The sequence below is a fragment of the Struthio camelus genome, chromosome 3 (assembly GCF_040807025.1).
Source record: "Struthio camelus isolate bStrCam1 chromosome 3, bStrCam1.hap1, whole genome shotgun sequence".
In the NCBI taxonomy this organism is placed as follows: domain Eukaryota; kingdom Metazoa; phylum Chordata; class Aves; order Struthioniformes; family Struthionidae; genus Struthio; species Struthio camelus.
The window spans coordinates 113,022,891-113,043,186 of record NC_090944.1 but is presented as its reverse complement, the minus strand read 5'-3'; the positions used below and the strand labels follow the sequence as shown (position 1 = coordinate 113,043,186).

Here is a 20,296-nt window from a genome sequence, read left to right as displayed (position 1 = left end):
TGCTTTGTAACATTGCTCTGCAAGCACATCATTAAAATAAGGGATTTAATCCTGTGGAAGTCTCAGCTTTGTACTGCAGTCACTATATTATTCTGCTGGCAAGCAATAAGACCGGAAAGGAGGCTGTTGGAACTGCAGGAGCCTACAAGAGTCTGAATATACCTCAGTGTTCTGTAAGATCGTGTTTGCTGACTTACTGCAAATTAATGTGTAAGCTGTGTGTATACCTGGGGTTCAGTTATTTCAAGGCAGCTATAGCAGACAATGTCTAACAAACTAACAAACTGGTATCTATAACATTAAACATTTTAAGAATGAGTTGGATTTTTTCAGATATTTCAGAATTCACACGTGTGCGCGCGTGTGTGTGTTTAACCTTCTACAAACATATCCCAGATGATCAACGTTCTTGATAAGAGTGCTGTCAAACTTCTAGACTTCATAACTGCTTGGCCTGCATGGGCTGAAGCTATGATCAGGAGTAACTGGGTAAAGCAAGAGTTTATATGATTACTTTACAAAAGAGAAATTTATTTAACAGTAGCATCTCTGTACTCAGTAAATCTCAGCAAGTTAGGCTGATAGGAGCAAGTAATTCCAGCACTAACGGAGCCAAGTAACTGCTGAGTTCATGATTTGACTTGAGTTTCTTCTACTTGAGGTAGTGTATCCCAAACTGGCTTCTGAATGTGCTCAGGTATTGTCTCGATCTTAGTCTAAAAGTAGAGCAAAAAAGAAAAACATCTGTTATACCAACTATTCAACATTTAACTACTTGGCTTTATTTTTTCTGGCTGGAGATATTTCTGATAAAAAATGCCACCTAGTGGCACTTTCAAGCAATACAGCCTCTTTATCCTCAAGAAACAGTCCTTATGAACTACACACATTTCCACTACTGATGTTCCAAAGACTTCAGTAATTGTTAGTACTTCCACCAAGACTTGATGTCACAACAGTTAATAATACAAGACAGAAACTTACCTTTTTTACTTCCATGGCAACCCCTTCAGGTAAGTTTCGTTGAACATATTCCAAATACACAGCAGCAGTACTGCCTGTTAAATGTTTTAACTAAAACAGAAATAATGTTTTTTTAATGAACTACTATTTTTAACACTTCAAACAATAGAGAAAAAAAAAAGAGAGAGACTTTGCTCCAGCTTCTCTAATTCTTGCTATGGGATCAAAGATCTTACAGAAGGGCAGCTTCCATAGGACATTCTATCAAGGCAGTCAAGCTCTACACAGCTCTTACACGAGCACAAAGTAGCTATTTCACACCACAGAATGGTACATTCTGTCTGTGATCACATGCGTTGACTATGATGGAAGTGGTGGATCATAAAAAGCTGTAGATACCAGATCAAATTTATTACAGGTTATGTGAGAATTAAATAAGAGCTTTATATAATAAAGTCCTACAACTCCAGTTCACTTGTGTTCTTCATTTTCTAGTTTGTCCTGGATGGCAAAAGTTATGCTGTTCAGGATTAGTAAACTTATGGTCTACGAGTAGCTATTTGTACTGCAATAATGTCTGGGGACATAAGGCAAAGTCCCATTTTGCTAATCACTGTACAAATATATGGTAAGAGACCCAGAGGCCACAAAATGCTGGCAGTAAACCTTTCTTTTCAGAAAGTCAACCACAGCTGTGTTCTAAACCATGTATAAGTTTTTGTCATCAGCCACAGAGCCAGTGGTTTGTACATGCTTCCTTCCCTGCATTTCCTCGATGCAACTTTTAATTTGCCACAATATGTTGCATATGGCTAAAGTAAGTAGGTTCAAAAATGTCAGACAAAACTCATGCAAGACAGAACGCTTAGCGACTACTGGTAAAGACAAGGATTTAGCTGCATCTTCTTCCTGAGAAAGCTCCTATGCCACTGGATACCAAAAGCATAGACAGAAAAAAAATGATTCTAAAAATCTATCCTCTTTCTTAATCATTCCCTATCCAGATGACAATAGGGTGTCAAAATCAGCCTTTTGGTCAAAAAAAAAAAAAAAAAAAAGAGTCTATATAGGCTGTACAGTCAGAATAACTTGTATGTTCTCCTTCATGTACCTAGGTCTAACTCTTCTCTACTGTTCCCACCGCTTTCCTCCCTAACCCAATTAAGTGATAATAGAAAGTCTGTGCTCACTCCTGAACTATTCAACATAGATTAATGTCTTTGAATTATGCCCCTACACATGCTTTTCCTCCCCTACATCTTACCTCTAAACAGATGTAATGCGTTCTCATTTCATACTGAACTCTGTGCTTCTTGTAAATGTGTACCGATTTTAAAAGTGTGAATCGTTCTATCTTCTTTGGAGGTCTATGTCTGAAAAAGGACAACAAGAAAACATCATATAAAGGATACAAATTTAAAGTTATGTGAAAGATTACAAGACAGCATTAAGCAGTGGTACAGTTCAATATTAACCCATATGTGCGTAAGTTAATACTCTAGTATTAACCAGCATTAGGTCAGAGAAACTAGAGTACTGACAGCTCTAATTAGAGGACCGTCAATATCCTTAGGCATAGTTAAAAGGCACGTTTATTGTGACAGTACTGAGTGTACAACTGCTGCTGCTTTCTGATCAGTGTACTGTCATCTAGTAAGCGTTAGATTTATAATCTGAGAAAAAACACTGTCAGATTGCACCTGCTTTTTCTGGAGAGAAAAAAAAAGAAAGAAAGAAAGAAAGAAAGAAAGAAAGAAAGAAATAGTTGTAGGCACAGAACTTGAATTACAGCACAGGAAGTAAGAAGCAGCTGCTACCATGTTGCTCCAGAGATCAACTACTTACACTTTTTCAATAGAGATGCCAAGTTCTTTAGCTGCAAGCACTGCAAAATACTCATAGCTGTCCAACACAGTTTTATCATGGCCTTTAACTAAAAGAGATAATCTCTTGTACAGTGTTTCTGGCTCATCTGAAAGAGATACCTGTGTTTTGTAAGAAAAAAGACAAAAGTTACCACTCCATGTTTTCCTTAACTAATGCATGCGCTGCACTGCATGTTTTCCTAGCCTGTGTGCCCCTTTTGTAAAAGAGGAAGCAAAAAAAAAAAAAAACCCACACATACACACTTTTTAGCTGCTCATTTTAGATTACTTTCAAGAAGCTGACAATATTACACTGATTGATAGTTCCCAGTTTCATCAGGGAAGGCAAAGGTGTGAAGAGGTCCCTAACTTTTCGACATTCCGGTAAGATTTCTCGATCAGGAAAGGTAAGACAAATCGAGATAAAGGAAAGAGCAAAGGCAAGAAGAGCCTTTGCTAGTTGTAAGCTAGTTGTAAAGCTCCCTAAACACAGCAGGTTTCCCTAGGCATATTATTATTTCTGTTTGTCCAGGTGGAACTTTATGACTTTTAGTTAGAGCTTCGTTTTCTGAGGGCCTAGGGTCAGTGTTCATCTAGAAAGCCCTGATATGCACAGGAAGAACTGGTTTACTCCCAGGCAGTCCAGTGCAATAAATTCAGTATGTACCACACATGCCAGAAAGGCTGGGTATGGACTGCCGGTCTAATACTGTCTATAGGATTTGACTTGCTCATATGTATTATAGAACAGATTTAACATGTGTTTGTGAAGTCCAGGTCAAAATCAAAGCATTTAGCTTGTAAAGGCTAATGTAAAGATATCCACCACATACCTTCATGAGCTTTCCACCTCACAAGCCCTGGGCTCCCAGCTGCCAAGCCAGAGACAAGGGCCCTGGGTTGGCTAGGTTGCTGTAAGCACTGAATGTGGCCAGAAAGCTTATGTTTCATAGAGTTACAGCTACACAGGAAAGTAACTGTCCGAGAGGCAAAGCAAAAGCAGGCGTGCATTCCCAGATCTGCTTTTTGTAGTGAACTGTAAGCTCTGGGAATCTTGCTGAAGAAAAGATCTCAGTTATCAACAATCTAAACTGCTTCTTTCTCTAATGCAAATGTGACATCATTATGACAGAACTTTAAAAGGCTGAAATAGAGGAATTCAAAATTTTCTGTGCACCCTCTTTATTATTAAGACAACATGAAAAATACAGTCCTGTGAAACGCTTACTTACCAAAGGATTAGTTCTATGCTCCTGAGTATCAACATGGGATCCAGCCAGCCGTACTCCCATCAGGTCTTTGTTTCTGAACAAGTGGGGAAGTATAAAATCAGCATTAAAGTCGGATTTTTTTTTTTTTTTTTTTTTTTTTTTAGGGAACATGGTGGGAGAAGTGGAAAGAAGAAGGAGGACCTTTTATACTTACGGAAGAAAACATTGTCTTTGCACAATTCTGCTTGCATAATTGACAGGAAAAGCTGACCCCTGTATAAAATAAATTGTCAGCTAGCTTTTTTCCAAATTGGAAACTAGCCAGTTAATATAGGGTTATTAAAAGTTACTTTTATGCACACCAGAGTGGAACACATTCCTAGGCATTTGTTTGCCCGACTGAAAAGCCTGCTCCATTGGAAAACAAAGGAAAACAGGAACACAGAAGTCTACTTTAATACACAACTGGACCTGGAAAAAAAGAACATATTAAGGGAGCAATATAACAACACGCACCTATTAGCCATGCACCTGAACAGCAATCACAAAGCAATTTTATTAGCAGAAGACCGCATTTTGTGTGGCATCGGATACTACTTCTACATATGTTAACATTTTCTCCTTAGCTCCACTTTCATAGTACAGTAAAATCTATTAGCTCTGTCAATAGTCAAGACTGACAACGACTTACTGTTGTAAAAGCAATTGAAAATAGTATCCTATAAATGCAAAAGTGCACCCACTGTAATTTCCCATTCTTTTTTCATCAGGATGTTCTTTGTGACTTTGAGCATTTGTTCTTTTGAATAACACATTTAAATAGAAATAGTTCTAAGAAGTAGATGAACCATATCGAAAGGATAATTTGTTTTTCTTGTGTTAAAAAAGGAATCCAGCTGTAAATCAAGAAGCAGCACTGCCCTCTCTCATCCTAGAAAAACTCTCCCTTCTGAATGTTATGTGGCTTCCAGTTTCCCTCCGATAATTCTCAACTTGACAAAGTTATAGGCTACTAGAGGGTTTAAAAAAAAAAAAAAAAAAAAAAAGGGAAACCAGAACTCTGACTCAAGAGAAACTCAGGGCTGCAGCAGAACATCACAGCAAAATTAGTTAAACCTATTCATCCCATCCCTTGTAACTCGACCTTAACAGGTGCTGGAGGCAGTTTTCAGAAATACAACAAATATGATTCTCCCTCCCCTACACACCAGGTATGTATGTGACCGTATAATATCAAGACATCGTAAGTCAGCCAGAATTAGCACTTTTCCAGGTAAACTCGATTTAGCTGCTCGCAGATATGCATACTCACTGCCTGACTCCAGTAGGCCTCCAACCCTCTCCAGTAAGCATTATACAGTAATTATACATCAGCAGTGAATAAAGCTGTTTTCTGAAGTAATTCTGCCTCATTCACTATGTATCCTATAAATTCTCCATCAGATAAAGCAGGTGACTGCAGGAAGAGGAAGGACGGTTTCCTGGCTACAACCAAAGCTGGTTGTTAGTTGAAGAGCACAACTGACTACGTTTCCGCTTAGGCCTTTAAAATCAAGTTGTTCACAGATGAGCACCGGTGCTACATTCCTCAGAGCATGATATGATAAGCAACTTTAGGAGAACTGAATATTTGCCGCTATCCCTGAAGTACGTTTCAAGACGTCTCAAAGTTCACGTCGAGAATCACTTGAGATTTGGTATCTAAAACCAAAAAGACGCATCTGAGGAAGCTACCCTGGTCTTTGCATCTCCGTTCCCTGCTCATGAAACCAAAATACTACCTCTGCTTCATTCAATGGCAACATGAAGCTCACTAATGTCATCACCTGCCATTTCCTCAGAGTACAGATATGTCTGTGAACATGAGAACTTTGCACTCAGTGCAGGGCTTAAACTCTGTGTGCGAGTAGGTGGCACTGAACCATACACCAGATGGCAAACGTAAGAATACTGACTCGGTGGTCATCAGGCAAGTAAAACGCTGTTGGAGTAAGCAGAAGGAAAAATTGTAACTAAAAGCTGTACTAGTGTTTTTGCTCTGTTTTATGCAATTTCAGTTGCTTATTCTATTACTTCTAATTGAAGGTCTTCTTGACCTTACAATTTGCATATATCATTTGCATGTAAAGATAAATATGGTCATACCATTTATACACATACTGTGCTGTGTGTTTCTGGATGCATATATTACAGCCTTCAGACTGTAAAAAAGTGAAAAGCCGCAATACGACGAAACGTTGGAATCCTACAACATGTACTAAACTCTGCAGCCTTTACAACGTTACGGAATTGTGCACGTTACGCCCAGCACACGCAGGCTTCTTTCGTTACAAGTCGTGCACTGGGCCGAAGGCTTTTGTAAAAGAGGACTAAAGATGCTCTGTGGAAATTTTGACCAAGTTGTACGTTGAGTTCCGCAAGTCACAAAGACAGCATTCGGCGCTATTAAAATATTTTGGATAGCTTCTTTTATTCTCTGCCTTAAGCGCTTTGCAGCGCTCTTGAAAACACCCCCGTGGCCGGTGGGCGAGCCGAGCAAACCACCCGCGGCGGGGCGCAACTCCGCTCCGTGTCGGGACCGACCCCGGGCCCAAAACAAAGCCCCTCCTCTCCTCAGGCAAAACAGCCTCCCTTTCCCCTGCTCGACAGGCCTTCAGGCAGGCAGGCAGGCAGCGGAGGAGGGATGCCCGGAAGGCGAGCAGTCCCCAGCACAGCGCGCACACACAGTTAAAGGCACCCGACACTCAGCAGGGAGCCCCCACACACCAGTTTCCTCTCAAGCTGAGCAAGCGCACTCGCTCCTCGAAACTCGACGGCAGCAGCAAACACCAGCGCGCCTCAAGCCAAAAACAGTCTCCCCGTTTTTCACGCTACAGGAGAAAACGCCACGACGAGAAGCAGGCTCGGCCGGGGACCCCACAACCCGCCTCACCGGCTCCTCGCCCTCCCCCGCGACCGCGGCCGGACCTGCGGCCCAGAGCCGTGAGGGGCGGCCGCCCTCCCCTCACGCCGCCACCGGGCTGCCGGCCCTTTCCCTCTGCCCTCAGGAGGGAAGCAGCCGGGGAGGAGGCGGGGGAGGACGGAGCCCCCGTCCCCGCTGCCGCCGCACCCCTTACCTGGCACAGCCGCCGCCACAAGCAACCCGCCGCCATCTTGCCTCCGCCCCCTCCCGCCGGCCATAGAGCGCGGCGCGGAAGGAGAGAGCGGCCGCCGCCGCCGACTTCCGTCTCCGCGAGGGCCTTCGCGACCGAAGAGCGCCCCCGCCGCCCCGCGGAGGGCGCAGCGCGCAGGCGCGGCCTCGAGGGGGCGGGTGGTGGCGGCGGCAGGCGAGGGGGCGCTGCGGCCGCGGTGGGGCGAGCTGCCGCCTCCGGGCCGGGCCGGGCCGGGCCGTTGCTGCCGCCCGCCAGCAGCCCCGCTCCCGGCGGGGACGGCGCGTTCCGGTTCGTGAAGTTTCTCCCCCTTTCTGCAAATAACACACTCTCTCTCTATATATATATATAACATAAACACACACATATAATATATAATATATATACAATATATATTATATATATATATGTAGGGAGGGAAATAAAACCGAGATTTTTTTTTTTTTTTTGCCTGGAAGGATTCAGAAGTCCTACTAAAAGCATACATACGGTTTTGAATACTACAGCTGAAGTTCGCTTCCAAACTTCTCTCCCTCTTAAAATACCCAGAGGAGGTGTGCAGGCTGGTAGCAAAACCCAGCCAGCTACATTTCAAAGTACAAAATTCACCGGAAATGTCGTATAAACCCCTTTTACACAGACAAATAGTGGCTAAGACTCCGTACACGGGTTCTGCGTGGTACCACGTATTTCGGAGAGGGGTGTCGTCATTTGTGAAATTAAGCCATCCTAATATACATCTAGGTAAGCAGTAACCTGAAAGTAAGCTAAGCGCAAGCTCAACGCTAACAGCAGGAACCTGAAGCCAGCATAGATCACAAGCTATATCAAATGTATGGTTTTTATTTCATGACTTTCTCTGCCACAGTCTGCTTTTCACACTAAAGCACCTAAAATATTTACAACCATCTTCTAATAAAATAACAGTTAAATACTGAAAATAAGATTTTTCTCATAAAATATGTTTTTTATGTACAGGTTTTATCAAAGAGGACTAAGTTCAATAGTGAACAGTTTTGCATTACCAACCATCAGCAAGAAAACAACTTTCTGAAATAAAACTCTGTCCAATTATGTACAAGCAGGTAGAACAGCATCTGTTTAACATCAGCCAATGCAACACTTAACAGTATGAAGTTAATGTTTGAGGCCTAAATTATACTTGTGTACTATTTAGGAAATGTACATTTTTTTCTTTATGAATAGATTTCTTTGGTTATTTTTTTTTTCTATTACCATCTTGGCTGTACAATAAAACAGCACCTGATTAATGTTACAGATCCAGGCAGATATAATATATATGGGTTTAGCACATACAAATACCTGTCCAATTGTGTATAGAAAAATACAGAGCTAGTCCTCAGAATCATGCCCACAAGTTTCTACTACATTTCTCTCAGTTCCCCACACAGAACTCTCACTGATCCCAATTAATATTTTGCTCAAATATTGTTTTCTTCCTACCATGAACTGGAGAGTCTGAAAACATCTTTCCATTTTTTCCAGTGTAGAAGCCTTTCTCAGAAAGGTCCTTAGAGTTCAAAATGGTACGAGTTTGGAAGAGAAAGAGTAGACCCTGCTGGATTGTTTCTACCACAGGCCTCCAAAAGCCAACACAAGATACTGTGCACAATTGCCCCCACTTGGCAAACCACCAAAATATGCAAAACTTTACTTGTGCAGTCTACAAAATTTACAACCTCAGTGGATCTAGTTGGCTACATACAGCTGACCGCCAAGTCCGCTGAAGCTGGGTAGCATGGCCCCTGAAAAAGTAATGCTTCACAGCACGGACAGGATCCGGTTAGGTGCTCACTGGCAGATCAGGAAAGAAAAAAGGCTGCTCTCTGGCCTCCTGAAAACTCATACGTACAGTAATTGAGAACATCATCCCCTCCTATAGCAGAGGGAAGGGAATTCCACCCACTGGTCAAAACCAACCAACCAACCCTCCTCCCACCCCCGAAACAAACAAACAACCAAAAAAACACCGAAACAACCCCAAAAATATCGAAACAAATCACATACACAGGAACCTCACTAACCTGAAACTGAGAAGTGATTTCCATTCTCCTGAAGGGCTGTTCTTAAGTATGAGAACATTTGACCTGAAGCAGAAACATCAGGCAATTTGGCTTCACATATTTGGCTTCGACAGAGAAGGCACCTCTCTGCCACTAGTGCCACTGGTTTTGAACTTGTGGTTCTGTACTCTTAAACAAAAGTGCTGTGGTTTACCCTCATTTTGCATAGTTACACAAGAAAGACAGGCAGCAGAAAATAAGATCCACCATCTCTGATTCTGCTTAAGATGTTAGGAAGGCAGGAAAAAAAAAATCAACCTGTTTAAAAAAAGTTGAAAATTGGAAGATCTGAAATCAGTCTTACAAAACATTTTATAAAATTAGCAATACTCTTCTACTGTGCAAGATTCACAAGAAAATCGGTGCCATTACCTGTGAAAGCTCTAAAATCAGTACTCTCTTATTTTGTAATTAAAGGTCCATGCAACCTAACTCCAATTCTTCCTGTGGTTTAAGACTGCCAAGTCTTGATTCTTTTGAAACTCAATTTACACAGAGAACCAGATCTAAACTTGCAGAAACGGAATTAGACATCCAGCATGGAGATCTGAGCCTAAGGGGGAAGAAACGGTAATTAAACAGTAACATCATCTCACCTTTGGTGTACATTTTACTAAATAAACAAAATTTGAATTTAACATAATGAGAAAAGGAGGACTGAAAATGGCACAATAACATTGCATGCCCAGGAGTAATAGCAACATGTGCTGCTGAAGGCGTATATTCCACCAATCTCTGTCCCACAGGCAGGAACATCTCCCTGTATTTGTCTGGTGAGAAAACAAGCTCCTGCATTGCTGGAGAATACATCCTCCTAAAACCACTGAGATGGCGATTCAACAGTATGATTTATTGTCACAGCAAAATATATTTCCAGTGCAATCAGATTAACAAGGCAGTGTTCCTGATTCAGTGTTCCCATCAGATGATGGGAGCCACGGCACAATCATCTTCTTTCTTCAATCCTTGAATTAGGTCATTTTAGAATCAGTGGATCAAAACCCTGCTAAAAATGGAAGCTCGGAAGTGTACGGTGTAACCAATGCCTTTAAAAACTGCCTAACGCATACGCATTAAGGCAAGACAGAACTGAAAAAGTACTGTGATATTATGGATGATACAATCACTCCTGTAATTACTTGGCGGTTAAATCAGATTTTTTTCTCCACCTCCCTTAAAATGACAGCACAAGGAAAAAGAACGTAATCACCTCCTTAAGAGAGATGACATTTAGTCTCTATAAGATGCTGGAAGTGATCCAGTGCAAGCCAAAAAAAAAAAAAAACCCAAACCAAAAAAAATTCCATCAGAAGTATGTGAAGATCATTCTTGTAAGTGGGGTAAAATGAAACGTGGAAGAGTTAAAGATCCTACCGTGCAAGGCTGGAGGGAAATGACATCAGAACCATGAACTTCTCTAATTAGTGGCCTTGCAAGATCTCAGCAAAATGAGCCCAGATAAAAACACCTTATAAGAATATTTGTACCAATTATTTATTTTCCCCAAAACACAAATTAATAAAAAAGGAAAAAAAAAGTGGATTTCTTTTCTAGACCTGGATAAAAGAATTATCATTTTTCAACAGGTAGTTTACAATCAGTGGGGAATAAACAAGCAGTCCAAGTTTCCTGACTGATGCATTCACGTTGTGTTCAGGAGCTGTCTATCAAACAACTCTTATTTACAGCTCAGCATCATCCTGCAGTAGATCTGCATCTTCATCCTCTAATAGAAGGTCAGCATCCATGACTTCATTCTCTTCCATGACATCACCTAACTCCTGAACAACATCATCTTCAACATCACCTACGTTTTCAACACGTTTAACCAAACTCATATGATCCAGAGGGATCACACTATGCCCAGCTGGCCCAGTAGTTCTCGCAATAGTGGCTGCCATTTCTGCTGCCACAGCAGCTTTCTGAGCCTTCTGCCTTTGCTGTTCTTCTTGTTGTCTGTGAGTCTTCATATGAGCATTGCGGCTTTTGATTTTGAAAAACACCCTAAAATTTTAAAGAAAAAAAAACAGATAAGAACGCATTACTTTGGATAAGAGGAGCTAAAAAAGACTCAACAACATATCAGTACGTTTGCTTCCTTGTCCTGAAATAGAAGTCAGTGAAGTTTGCAATGCCACGGTGAGAATTTCAGGGACAGACTATCAGATTCATGCAGTCTGACAGCATCAAAGTGGTCCGCTCAGACTCTGCTGAAGGCATTCTGCAGCTCCTGCAATTGCTTCAGTATCTAAGCACATCCCAGTTTTCCCTGCGCTCAGCTTCACTACAGTCTTATGCAATGGGGAGAAAATGCAGGAGCCCCACGTTAGAATGAGCAAATTGCTTGTGGTCACATGCAAGTCTGCAGTGAAACGAGAACCTAGAGTGTCACAGCCAGGAACTCCAGCAGGTTGTGAATTCAGGAAAATTAAAGAGATTATGTGCTGCAGGGAAAGCATCCAAAATGCCACGCAAACCAACCTCTGAAGGATTTGGTAACAGAACATGACATCTTAGGGGAAACAGTGTTCTTTTGAGACAATTGGAACAAAATAAACAGTTTGTTGCAATGCTATTCATTTGGAATATAAATAGATAAATTTGATGCAGTACTGCTGACAGTCGTATTCACTTACTTGCCACACTCCTTACAAGGAAAAATTGTTGTTGGGTCGGTCTCACCGCTTGTTGTGCTGTGGGCAGGTGAACTCTTGATGGAGCAGTATCCGCTCTGTGTACCAGATTTCTGCTTAGTGCCTGGAATGGTACATCGTGTTTTTGTCACCTGATTCGTACCTCCATGAATGCGAGCGTGGCCATTCAGCGCTTGCCGGGAACTGAACACCTGGTGCAGGGTAGGGCGGAGGGAAGAAAAATCAAGAAATACTGCATTGGAACAGGAACTACAGAAAGAAATACGCTGAATGCGTATTAAAATAAAAAACTGTAAACATCAGATACACACAAACAATCCACTTGGTCAAAGGCTGTCCCCAGCTATAACCCACTAAAGAAATTTACTCATCATAAAAACGTAACAGAGCAAGTTATGCTATCCCGTTACCTTTTGGTTATACAACTATAACAATCACAGCTGTTACTATACAGGGCTTTTCATCTATACATCGTCTCAGGAAACAATTTTACATATGTATTGGTGCCTTGCCTATATTTTATGATGTGGGAATTCAAAGCAGGTAGGCAAAACGATTTGTCCATAGATATTCAGGAGACTATTCACTGGTAGGGAAAAGTATAAAATCCGATTTCCAAAAATCACTACTCACTACTATACAAAACGTTTGCCATTACTTAAAGATACCAAACACACGTACAGCGCCACAGTTTGGCATTTCACAGATAAAGGAGGACGAAGAAAGTGTGAGACTCTGAAGGGCAGGCAGATCTATAGGTCCAACAAGAGGGATGGCAGGCGGGTCAGGAGATTTCTGCATTTCTCTTTCTTCCTTTCTGTCTTCTTCGATCTCCTCATCTTCCTCTAGAACTTCCTCTTCTCCACTTGTCTGAAATAGATACTGCATTTAAGAAATACTAGAAATATGGCTAAAAACAGACAGAGTATGGGAACACCATGCTGTTTAGCAAAGTCTGCCTCCAGGTTTCGGCATTTTTTCCCCTTCTCAGATGAGCTTCTGGTCCTGCTGAAACAACCAACCCTTAAGGGACAAGCTACAGTTCAGGAAGCTGTATAGCAGTGTTCAAAACATCCTCTGCCTGCATTACAGAGCTGTGGCCCACAGAGTCTACAGATGCCGAGATGCAATACTTTCCCATACCCAGTTTTAGGATGGTGATGTACACTATATTCATAGTCTAATGAAATGACTTACTAAAAAAATTATGTCTCTTAGGACTGCTCAGGCTGCCTGTGATATGGGCTCGGCACACAAAAAAATCATTGCCAGTCTAAGTAAATGCTGTTTGTGCCAGAACAGCAGAGCAGTCTTCAGGCACACACATACAGGCAAAGAGGTTCATCTGCTTCAGCAATAGCAAAAGCCCTAATTGTTGGGCTAGAGTTAGAGGACATACTTGTAAAACACTTCTATCCCATACAGTCCAGGAAAGCAAAAATCTTGTTGTAGCCGAGGTCATAGAATGCCTATATACAACGTAGTTCAGAATTATGGAATAAGTTAGGTTGGAAGAGACCCATGCCACCTAGTTCAACCTCCTGCTCAAAACAGGACGAACTTGAAAAGAAAAGTGTTACACTTTCACACATTCATTTAAACTCACCAGGCATTCCTCTCTCTTTTTCTCTAAACGCGTTCTGTGCTTCCGTCCCAAACGCAAGATTTTCTTCCAAGTATAGTAGTATTCCACACATTGTGCAACCGTCTTAGACTTAACCTGCAGTTAAGTAATTGCAGAAATAGTCCAGTATCAATGTTATATTTTTTCATCATGTTGAATGAAAACTACTTAAGATGCTGGTTTTATTTCTCAAACATTCAAATGGAGAAATGAAGATAACGTGAATAGGACAGCAACACTCTTGCAGAACATTTTAAAATTATTATTTTCCAGTCAAATTTGCGTTGACTATTTTAGCTTCAGTACATTTCTCTGGGATTCTCTAGACTCTAGTTAAGATGATGACTGAGAATATTCATTTGTAGCTTAATTGCACACTACAACCAAGAAATCTAGGAATTAAGATTTGGTTTGCACAAACCCAAATGTTTTTCAATGTGCGAAGTGACAAGCAAGGTATATCCAATTCTGCCGCGAGACATACACACCTTGTCTTTTCTGCTTTGTGGCAGAACATGAAAATTAAGCCCAAACATGTTTTCTCTTATTAATAGGATTCAAGCCTTTCTGGAGTGAGGTTTGATGCCTGTGACCTAGGCTCCTTTTAATAAACTGCCAGAGAACATGGAGATGTTAGAGGGGCACCATACTTGTCCCACACATGCAATGCCGTGACTTAGACGTGCTTATTGAGGCTTTTTATTTTAGTACAAGAGGATCTTACATCTGATCTTTTAATTACAAGAGGATCAGAAGCTTTTCTTTTTTTAAAGTGTTTTTATTGGTTCTGTACTTGCATGCATGTGTGCACCATAGAGAATATATCATTCCTAATGGCGTTCTTCTAACCAGCATTGGCTCTATGCCTGCAGTAAGTTGGTCTGTCCCTGGAAGGAAAACGAAAGGGAACAACAGAATGTGGCAAATGGAAAAAAAAAATTGACAGAACAGAAACAACTTTACCATTTTTTGTACAAATATAAAATCCTTGCTGTAGGTGGACAATGCCTCTTTGAACAGCCTTCTCTCTTGATGCGTCCATTTGTCAGAGCCTAAAAAACCAACAACAACTAAACTCAGTGAATTAATTCTTACAGTACAAACCCACCACCATTTTGTATGTTAATTTAGTATCTGGAACAAGAACTGGGAAATCTTAAGTACCTGCTCGTGATTCCTGCTATGCCAATACAAGAATGGCTACCCTGACTCACTACCTAGAGTCCAGCTAACCCAATATTGTCTCTCCAGCAGCAGTCACAGACAGTTGCCTAGAAACAGTAAGATCAGGGCAAGCAAATACAATGCCTCTTCCCAATTTTTCCTAACCTCTGACCACTTTCAGTTCAGGGGATTTCCTGAGCCTGTTACAATTTGCTTATTTAGTAACCGTTTCTTCTAAACGCTGGTTAGTATCCCTTTCAACCAGTTAAACCTCTTGGATCCACAACGTCCTTTGCCAAGGAGTTTCACAGATTAGTAAACCCCCTGCATGAAGAATCATCTCCTTTTCTTTGCTTCCTAGCTCCCAGTAGCTTCACTGGAAGACCCCTACTTCTTCAACTGGGAGGGAAAATAAACGCTCAGTCTCTATCCATCCTCTCCACACCAGTTAGGATTTGTACCTTGTCTCTCTTCTGTTCCCCCTTTTCCTTCTCCATATTGAAGAGACCCAGTCATTCCCATGCCTTTGATCATTACTGCTGTCCTCTTCTGAACCTTTTTCAGGTTCAGAAATAACATATTCCTAATATACTAATATATGCCTTTAGAGATAAAGGGACCAGAAATGCACATAATAGTCAACGTATGGGCAAGCCACGGACTATTTTGTTCTTTTAACAAAAGAGATTTGCCTTTTTGGCTACTGTAAAACAGAGAGCTTATGTTTTCAAAGAACTACTGTTATAATCCCAAAGTCTTAGTCTACATGGGAAATATCAGCTCAGAGCTCATCATTTTATATGTAAAGCTTATACCGCCTATTCCCATATATGCCACTTTACATTCAGCTGCAGTGAGGTTCATCTATCATTTTGTTCTCCAGACAGTCACTCTCATAAGCTACTTCTACAAATCTTCACATGTATGACTTGAGGTAAGACACTTAAATTCTTTGCGATTGAGACCACAAGTAGACAGAGACGGTATGTAAATACTCCCACGAAGGCAGCGTGCAGTAAGTGCAAAGTGCTTCCTGATCATTTGAAGGTAGCTGTATATAAAATTTTCAGATATTACTATTCTGTATTTGCTTCACCAGTCCAACTGCCCATGAAAATGTGAGGTCAACATTTAAATTTAAATGAATTTGTGTTTCCATTCAAATCTGCACTATTAGTCAAACAGAAGGAACACAAAATTGCTCTGCTGCATCAAACCAGTGTCCTGTTTGTAAGGGTGGGCAGCATTATATACATTAAAGGAAGAACCTGCAAGAAGCCACAGAGCAGATGCCTTTATAATTACTTATTCTATGAGAAGTTTCTACTTCAGTCTGTCTGGGAGCGTCGGAAACATCCGGAACTTTTTCATTACAAGAAATTCCTAATGTTCCTGTCGATGCTGCCATTCTCCAGAGAAGTGCTTGCCACTGCACTGAATTCAACTGATTTGGGCTGTTCAACACCACATGTGGTATTGAACTCTGTGGGTTACTTAACATCTACAGAGAATATATGCATTTTTCATTAACCACAAAGGTTTGGCTTTTCAGGGTCAACTCCCAGGCTCACAAGCTTAGAGTAGGTATCTCACCAGTCCATCACATGCTGAAGACTATAAAATTAACTTTCCTGCCACCTGCTTTCTGCAGGCTCTTCCAGTACTGGAAATAAACACGCATTAGTTATTTCCACCAAGATTTACACAAAACTCTCTCTATATAAGGGTCAGGGAAAGGCACTGGTTTCAAGCTGCGCGTTTTATCTATTTTGTTATCCACTAAAGACCTTTTTGCTGACACACTGCTCTGCCATCCTTCCCATCTTCCCATCCCAAACCAGCATCATCTTTTTTTTTTTTTTTTTTTTTTTTACATAACCTGGCATTCATTTGCCATTCCCCTTCTCTTTAGAGAAGCTCACTAGGGGCCTGGTTTCCTATGCCAAAAATGTAACTTTTTAAAAAGCATGACAACATCAAAAGGATGGGTTTTAGTTTCAAGCAAACCTCTTCAGTTAGATTGGTCATCCTCCCCTGCCCCATCCCACCCTCACGGAGAGAAAAAAAAAAAAAACACTTCAGTGAACTAATTTTACTGCACACCTAAGGAGGAGTCAAGCCTTACACAGTTTCCCAATAGATGTGGTATTAGCAAGGACCCTTACAAGATTATGAGGGTTAATTGGAAGTAACCTAATTAATAGAATAAATCCTGTGTAGGAAAAGAAACAGAAGAAAAGCTGTTTTTAACTCTGGTTGCTGGGAAACCGCTTTTGCTCTTGTTAGCTTGAGGGAGACAGAGAGAACGTGTACAGAGGGATCTGCAATGCAGCAAGAAAGATTTTTGGACTTCAGAACATAGATCAAATTTTAAAGCTGATCTTTGTGTTTAAGCACTTACTCCACATTTCATCTTATCGGCCTTATTAAAATATTGTTTTTGCACTCATTAACTGACAATAAATGTCTGCTACAAATATGGGGGCTTTGGGCCCAACGCGTGGGGGTTTCAAGGGAGCTACACCCAGGGAGCTACCCTGGAGAGATGGCTCAAATCCATTACATAACTTATGCTAGGTATGATCCCCACACCACCACAATGTGTATCGGAAGTTTTGAGACTGCCTGAAGCACATTACTTCAGAGAGCCTCTTTCCTGCAATTCTTACTGCAAGGGAACTTCAGATCCGAGAAATTCCACTGTTCAAATAAAAAACAAATCAAGTGTCTGTTACAGCGCTCCTCTTGTGTTAGATACGTGTTCCCTCTCTCTCTGCCCTAATACACCATCCTGACAGATGCCGAGGCATTAGGACAGAGAGATTAGGGTGTTCTGACAAGCAACCCAGGTCAGAATGCCCAGCACTTCTAGTGAACAACAGAAACGTCTTAAGTTTTACAACTTGCTTCTCTTATGAGCCAGCAGGTATCAAGGATGAGCTGTTCACTTGTACACTTTTGCAAAGACAACGCTGAGGATGAGTTTCGATATTTACTGTTTAGGGTATCAATTAATTCTCATGAGTCAGTGTCGTGCTCTGTTTTGGTTAACAGCTTTAAATACAGCTGTGTCTGAGAGCTGCAATCTCTGAATCCTTCTCATACAAAGCAAAAAGCTCAAAGAGTTAACCCAAACAAATGCCACTTGAAGTTATATTAAGCTATTCATGCAATACTTTGTGAGAAATTCCCATATGTCTAGAGTGGCTGATTATCAACCACAAATAAGCCATTATTCAAGAGCTGTATGGTGCTAGCGCGTGGCTGTCAATATAAGTTGCAATCACATGCTGTATTCAAGAGTATTAGTAAGTAATGCTTTGTCTTGTTATTTTATGAGACTTAAATCTAGACTAGAAAGATTTTGTTTCGTGCTGTGGTAAGCTAACTCAAACTTCCTTTTCTGCTTAAGAAATAGGAATACTCTAATGTCCACAGATCTCAATGCTAGCTCACCAGAATTTGCATCATCTCATGTGAAAGATAAAGCTAAACAGTCTCTCCTAGCTCCTCCTTGCATCACAGCAAAATATTTTATTAAACTACTGTGAATTTGTTTCAGTAAAGACTATTCTTCCTCTTCTGTCATACAGGCAGAAATTTCTTACCTGCTCCGCTAACTTAACCCCTCACTGAGGGAGAGGCTTGCTGAGACATCTCCTGATGTCCACGCTCTCATCCCTGCCTACATCCCCTGGATCATCTCACAAATATGCTTTGGTGTCACCTCGTCAGACAAGAGCCCCCAGACGCCTTGGTCACAGCCCCTGGTTGAAGTCCCTCTCCTCTGTCCCATCACCAGCGTCCATCCTTTGGACTGCAACAGATTGTTCTCAAAGGCCGTAGACATCTCCCCCTAGCCAAGACTCAAAACCTGATCCTCACCTTTATTCACTTATTATCAGCTGCCACCAAAGCCATCAGCAGCCATGGTTCTGTTCTTGTTGTCAGGCCATAGGGTTAAGGAGTTTCTTTACTAAAGAGTCTTTGCTGCTTCCGAAGCTCTGCAGTCACTTGCTACAGCCCAGACGCAGCTTGCTGCTAAACTGACATGGCACAACAACTGTCACTGGAAACAACTGCAAGACCCTGGATATTGTTACTGACTGTCTGACCACCAGAAGATTCTTGGCTTGTTTCCTACTGAGCCTAAATTAGAGATGAAATCTCAAGTCTCTTACGTAAAACCTAAGTCTGTCTGTCTGTCAAAGCAGCCATTGGGTGCTACAAAGCATTAAGTGGGGAAGGGCACAGGAGAGAGATCTGCTACCTTGCTATGCTTAGGTGACATCACTTCAGTCCAACGTTGTCTTGTGTATTTCACAGAGTACTTCTGCTCTACAACTAAAAGGAGGTTCTGGCTGTGTTTGTTAAAATCATCATCCCGGACCCGATTCTTTTAGTCTAGATCCATGCAAAGAGAGGCTCTGTATTCAGCACTCTGCAACACTTGTGAGAGTTAACAGAGCTGTGTCTTTGGAAGGATGCTTACGATTATCGCATACGCTTATCGTGAACCATCACACCAGAAGAAGACGGCATGATGGCGGACATTTACATACCAGAAACTGAAGACCTTACCACTAGCGAATTATGATCTATGAATACCAAGAATTTTAAAAGATCAAATTAAACTCTGAGTTCAAAAGGAAAAAAAAATACACTCAAGGCAGCTTTAAATCTGCAGAACCGTACACATTGTCATGGACACAATGTCTCTGCACATCATTGGCCAGGTAAGAAGCTGCCAAATTTGTAACCAAAAACTCCCAAAGTACCACTCAGCACTGTTCACATCACCTCTCTATCAGAGGCTGCCATCCCTGTAGCAAACAGCAGAGAGTGCAGTGTCATCCCATGCTCCAGTTGGGGATGCCAGTCTTGGACTCTATAATCCAACAGATACAAAGATCGCAAGGAAACCTACCAGCGTAGTGGTAATTTGCCAAAGGATGACACTTCAATCTCACTGGCTTCCGCAACAGCAGCTTCTCAAGAGCAACCTAAACAAATCAGAAGGGAAAAAGAGAATGAGCAAATGCAGTGAGCTGCTGTGTACAGCTACACATAGGAGACTCGCTTGTATTAAGACATGAGATAGTTTACTGCCGTTTCATTTTCCTTTTCTGTCATATGAAGTCACATCAAATTACTTCAAGGCCCATTTATGCTGTATCTCACATAAGAGTACCTCACGTGCACCTGTCCAGCCTTAATTAGCACAAACGTGAATAATTAGTAACTTCCAATTCCTCACTCCCTTCTACTTGCCACATACAAACACACCTACAAACGCTTTCAAATGACTTGAAACAACTGCTCTGCTGCTCTAGTGTGAGGAGGAAACAGTAACAGTATGGTAAAATATAAAAGGGAACATGGACTTTCTCCATATCCATAGTAAAGAAGAAAGTAGGTACGAGGTTTAACTGCAAGAGGGTAGATTTTGGTTATATTTGAGAGCAAAGCTTTTAGTCGTAAGAACGGTGAAGCACTGCAATAACTTTCCGGGAAAAGCTGCAATGTTGCTTGTAAGTTGGAAGTCTTTTAGAACATCTGTTTAGGTCAACATCTGTCAGGAG

At 41.4% G+C, this 20,296-nt stretch overlaps 2 protein-coding genes across 20 annotated transcripts in view; both read right to left on the bottom strand.

Moving 5' to 3' along the window:
* Positions 1-510: 510 nt before the first annotated feature.
* On the bottom strand, positions 511-7,804 carry MRPS10 (mitochondrial ribosomal protein S10). Of its 4 annotated transcripts, none has more exons than XM_068939733.1 (8): positions 7,678-7,804; positions 4,402-4,510; positions 4,254-4,312; positions 4,061-4,133; positions 2,809-2,948; positions 2,228-2,336; positions 985-1,074; positions 511-716 (listed from the first exon to the last, which is right to left on the bottom strand). In XM_068939733.1, the coding sequence occupies exons 2-8, from the start codon at positions 4,414-4,416 to the stop codon at positions 630-632; spliced, it is 573 nt and encodes a 190-aa protein (XP_068795834.1). In that variant the 5' UTR covers positions 4,417-4,510; positions 7,678-7,804; the 3' UTR covers positions 511-629. The 4 variants fall into 4 exon arrangements, with proteins under 4 accessions (XP_068795834.1, XP_068795833.1, XP_068795835.1 ...); XM_068939732.1 differs by lacking the exon at positions 7,678-7,804 and adding an exon at positions 7,156-7,276; XM_068939734.1 differs by lacking the exon at positions 4,402-4,510.
* Positions 7,805-10,104: 2,300 nt separating this feature from the next.
* TRERF1 (transcriptional regulating factor 1) overlaps positions 10,105-20,296 on the bottom strand; it is a 104,598-nt gene continuing 94,406 nt past the window's right edge. For all 16 annotated transcript variants that reach the window (XM_068939728.1, XM_068939726.1, XM_068939730.1 and 13 more), the window contains 6 exons: positions 19,642-19,717; positions 14,514-14,602; positions 13,533-13,646; positions 12,608-12,796; positions 11,909-12,117; positions 10,105-11,276 (listed from right to left, as the gene is read on the bottom strand). In XM_068939728.1, coding sequence (XP_068795829.1) covers positions 10,955-11,276; positions 11,909-12,117; positions 12,608-12,796; positions 13,533-13,646; positions 14,514-14,602; positions 19,642-19,717 — 999 coding nt within the window. In that variant the 3' untranslated portion in view covers positions 10,105-10,954. The remainder of the gene's footprint in view (positions 11,277-11,908; positions 12,118-12,607; positions 12,797-13,532; positions 13,647-14,513; positions 14,603-19,641; positions 19,718-20,296) is intronic.

What these genes read in the sequence shown, in the direction of transcription:
- MRPS10 (XM_068939735.1), bottom strand. Translation starts at nt 7,191, where the DNA reads ATGGCGGCGGGTTGCTTGTGGCGGCGGCTGTGCCAG. An exon ending in AGCATAGAACTAATCCTTTG is followed by an intron (nt 2,949 to 4,060) that starts GTAAGTAAGCGT and finishes TACAAAACACAG; the next exon opens with GTATCTCTTTCAGATGAGCC. An exon ending in GGCATCTCTATTGAAAAAGT is followed by an intron (nt 2,337 to 2,808) that starts GTAAGTAGTTGA and finishes GTCCTTTTTCAG; the next exon opens with ACATAGACCTCCAAAGAAGA.